The sequence below is a fragment of the Apodemus sylvaticus genome, chromosome 7 (assembly GCF_947179515.1).
Source record: "Apodemus sylvaticus chromosome 7, mApoSyl1.1, whole genome shotgun sequence".
Classification (NCBI taxonomy): Eukaryota; Metazoa; Chordata; class Mammalia; order Rodentia; family Muridae; genus Apodemus; species Apodemus sylvaticus.
This window is the reverse complement of record NC_067478.1, coordinates 93,842,338-93,846,739: the sequence shown is the minus strand read 5'-3', so window position 1 is coordinate 93,846,739 and position 4,402 is coordinate 93,842,338. Positions and strand designations below refer to the sequence as shown.

The following is a 4,402-nucleotide window of genomic DNA, read 5'->3' as shown; positions in this document are numbered from 1 at the left end:
TGAAAACATCCAATGGAAAAAAGATAGCCTTTTCAACAAATGGTGCTGGTTCAACTGGAGGTCAGCATGCAGAAGAATGCGAATTGATCCATCCTTGTCTCCTTGTACTAAGCTCAAATCCAAATGGATCAAGGACCTCCACATAAAGCCAGACACTCTGAAGCTAATAGAAAAGAAACTGGGGAAGGCCCTTGAGGACATCGGTACAGGGAGAAAGTTTCTGAACAGAACACCAATAGCGTATGCTCTAAGAGCAAGAATTGACAAATGGGACCTCATAAAATTACAAAGTTTCTGTAAGGCAAAGGACACCATCAAGAGGACAAATCGGCAACCAACAAATTGGGAAAAGATCTTCACCAATCCTACATCAGATAGAGGGCTAATATCCAATATATATAAAGAACTCAAGAAGTTAGACTCCAGAAAACCAAACAACCCTATTAAAAATGGGGTACAGAGTTAAACAAAGAATTCTCACCTGAAGAACTTCGGATGGCGGAGAAGCATCTTAAAAAATGCTCAACTTCATTAGTCATTAGGGAAATGCAAATCAAAACAACCCTAAGATTTCATCTTACACCAGTCAGAATGGCTAAGATTAAAAATTCAGGAGACAGCAGATGTTGGAGAGGGTGTGGAGAAAGAGGAACACTCCTCCACTGCTGGTGGGCTTGCAAATTGGTACAACCACTCTGGAAATCAGTCTGGCGGTTCCTCCGAAAACTGGGCACCTTACTTCCAGAAGATCCTGCTATACCACTCCTGGGCATATACCCAGAAGACTCCCCACCATGTAATAAGGATACATGTTCTACTATGTTCATAGCAGCCCTATTTGTAATTGCCAGATGCTGGAAAGAACCCAGGTATCCCTCAACAGAAGAGTGGATGCAAAAAATGTGGTATATCTACACAATGGAGTACTATTCAGCCATTAGAAACAATGAATTCATGAAATTCTTAGGCAAATGGATGGAGCTAGAGAATATCATACTAAGTGAGGTAACCCAGACTCAAAAGGTGAATCATGGTATGCACTCACTAATAAGTGGATATTAACCTAGAAAACTGGAATACCCAAAACATAATCCACACATCAAATGAGGTACAAGAAGAAAGGAGGAGTGGCCCCTGGTTCTGGAAAGACTCAGTGAAACAGTATTCAGCAAAACCAGAACGGGGAAGTGGGAAGGGGTGGGTGGGAGGACAGGGGAAGAGAAGGGGGCTTGCGGGACTTTCGGGGAGTGGGGGGGGCTAGAAAAGGGGAAATCATTTGAAATGTAAATAAATTATATCGAATAATAAAAAAAAGAGTTGGCTTACATTTCAAAAAAAATTATTTCATATGAATAAAGATAGATGAAACAAATTCAACAATTTCTTTCCATATATCTATCAGATTTTTAACAAATAGAGTAAGTCATTTCATTTAATTAATGTTAAATTAACTGTGAAGTCCATTTACATTTTATTCTTTCATTGTTATTATTTTTGAGCTACTGAATACAGATGAATGTGCATCTACTCCTTTCTACATGTAAGGTAAATATTCTACCACTAGGACATGGCCTAATCCTTCTCTTATGAGTCTCAGATTATAGATATACATAAAATGCACATTTGCAAATATGCATAAATAATGGTTAATAAGATTAATAATTTTTGCTAATAACCTCCTGGGCTGGTTGACACACAGATGGCCCACCAAGCCGCCCAGTTCTTGGGGTCAGTCCTGTGCCTTTTGGGGCCTAGACCCCCGTTTTGTTAGCCTCAGGCTACGCTTGTTAGCAGTCTCTGCCCTCCCGAGCACTCTGGCTCCTGTAGGCAAAATGGCGGCGCGTGCACCGGCCGGGGCAAAAAAAAAAACTCCTGGCTGGGTTGGCGCCCCGATGGCCACTCGAACAGCCCAGGGCCTGGGTGCAGGCCAACGCCCGTCTGGCTCAGACCCCTGCGGTGTTGGGCCTAGGATTATGTTTGTGTACCTCAGTCTGACCGATCTCTGGAGCCCGGGATCAAGATGGCGGTGAGTCTCTCCTTATATTATTAATAATAAGATTAATAATTTTTATATCTTCAATGTTTCAATGTGAGGATTTTTTGAAGTCTGGCATCATCATATATATCTTCCAACTTACTTTTTACAAAATGTTGTAGAATATTAATCTATAACATGTTATGAATTAATACAGTTCTTAGTGCCCATTGGAAATTACTAGTAAAAGCATGTAGTTTGTCCCTCAACTTTCTTCTTGAAGAGTTGTGCAAGCCACCATGATGAAGATTTCAAAGCAAATCACCCAGTGCTCTATTAATCATCACTCCTGATGGGGAATTATAAACTGAGCACAAATTTGAATCTCAAGTGAGCCAACACTATTTATGCTGCATGATGTAAATGAAGGCTCAGTAATTAATTCACTCCAGGGACTCATGAAACCTGTGAGGAAATCTTAAATAGAGAATAATTTTTCAGGATTCTAAGTAATTTTCACAGAACTCTGGAACATTAAATAATCTCTCACTTTCACCAGAAAACCTCTTCCAGTATCATACAAGGATGTTATTTTATTTCTGCTGGTGAGTATAAGGATTTTCTAATGAAAATCTTATACAGAAGTAGTCACATTCCACGGTGTAACCTCTTATGGTGTTAGAGATAGATCTTTGCCATGACTATTACCATCCCTATTAGCAAAGATTTTGGATTCTTCACGACAACTGAGAAGGGCCCATTTGTTGCAGTAGCTATAAAGTCTCTGTGGAACAAAGCTGATCACTGAATCTCCTTGTGTTGATAATTTTACTTCAGCCACAAAGGTATAATAAGTATTATGTTTTATAAAACATTTTTATTTCTTTTTCTAAAAACTCTGATCAGTAATGATGACTAATGAGTAGGTACAAAAGGATGTTGAAAAGACACAAAGAGTTTTTTTTTTCTTCAGAATTCTCTCTGGTAAGAGAAATGAATCCTAATAGGGGAAGGAAAAGACTGGGGATTTCTCAGGATTCAACCTGTGTTGTAATGACTGAATGCCATACAGCATTTTCACAAAATACTCGGCTTACAAATACACCAATTTCAAAAATCGTTGTCTGATATAAGTTATTTTCCTTGTAATATAACTTACTTTTCCTCTCCCAACAGATTACACCATAATACAAACTGCTATGGAGAATGACACTTCTGTGACTGAGTTTGTTTTTCTGGGATTAACAGACCAACCTGAGTTACAGCTGCCTTTGTTTTTTGTGTTCTTTCTGAATTATACAGCTACAGTGATGGGAAATTTGAGCTTAATGATTCTTATTTGTCTAAATTCACATCTTCACACCCCAATGTACTATTTCCTGTTCAATTTGTCCTTCATTGATTTCTGTTATTCATTGGTTTGTACCCCTAAAATGCTGGTGGGTTTTGTTTCTGAAAACAGCATCATATTTTATACAGGATGCATGACTCAGCTATTCTTTTTTTGCTTTTTTGTTAATTCTGAGTGTTATGTGCTAACAGCAATGGCCTATGATCGTTATGTGGCCATATGCAAGCCCTTGATTTATGCCATCATTATGTCTTCTAGGATGTGTTCCCTGCTAATGATTGGGTCCTACTTAATGGGATTTGCAAGTGCCATGGCTCACACTGGCTGCATGATTAGGCTCAGCTTTTGTGATTCAAACATCATCAACCATTACATGTGTGATATCTTCCCCCTTCTCCAGCTCTCCTGTAGTAGTACCTATGCCAATGAGCTTGTGAGCTCTCTTATTGCCTGTATTGTTGTCATTGTATCTGGTCTTGTTATTTTAATGTCATATGCTTCCATCCTCTTAAATATTGTTCAGATGTCATCAGCTACAGGTTGGTCCAAAGCAATGGGTACTTGTGGTTCTCACATTATAACTGTTAGTCTATTCTATGGTTCTGGGCTGCTTACTTATGTTAAACCAGCAACTGCTGAGTCTGTAGACCAGGGGAAATTTTTCTCAGTGTTTTATACTCTTATAGTTCCCATGTTGATTCCTCTTATTTATAGTCTAAGGAACAAGGATGTCAAACTTGCAGCAAAGAGAATCATTAAGAGATTCACCATCTGAGGTAAATGTGTGTTTGTGTTTAAGTCTCTCACTGTATGGTAGGGTCTTTTCATTACCTTTCCTTCATCATTACTTTTCTTTTATCCCTCCTGTCTTCCTTTTCCCCCTTTCATCATTTTATCATTCAGTTCATACTATCTACTATACTACACACACACACACACACACACACACACACACACACACACACATAGATGCAGCACCATACTTGAACTAATACCTCCAACACTACAATGTACAACAACCATAAAATGTGCACTACCACTTTGATGATGATGATGATGATGATGATGATGATGAT

At 38.8% G+C, this 4,402-nt stretch overlaps 1 protein-coding gene across 1 annotated transcript; it reads left to right on the top strand.

Moving 5' to 3' along the window:
- Positions 1-2,893: 2,893 nt before the first annotated feature.
- LOC127689786 (olfactory receptor 143-like) lies at positions 2,894-4,101 on the top strand. Its single transcript, XM_052189381.1, has 2 exons — positions 2,894-2,897; positions 3,152-4,101. The coding sequence occupies exons 1-2, from the start codon at positions 2,894-2,896 to the stop codon at positions 4,099-4,101; spliced, it is 954 nt and encodes a 317-aa protein (XP_052045341.1).
- Positions 4,102-4,402: the final 301 nt, after the last annotated feature.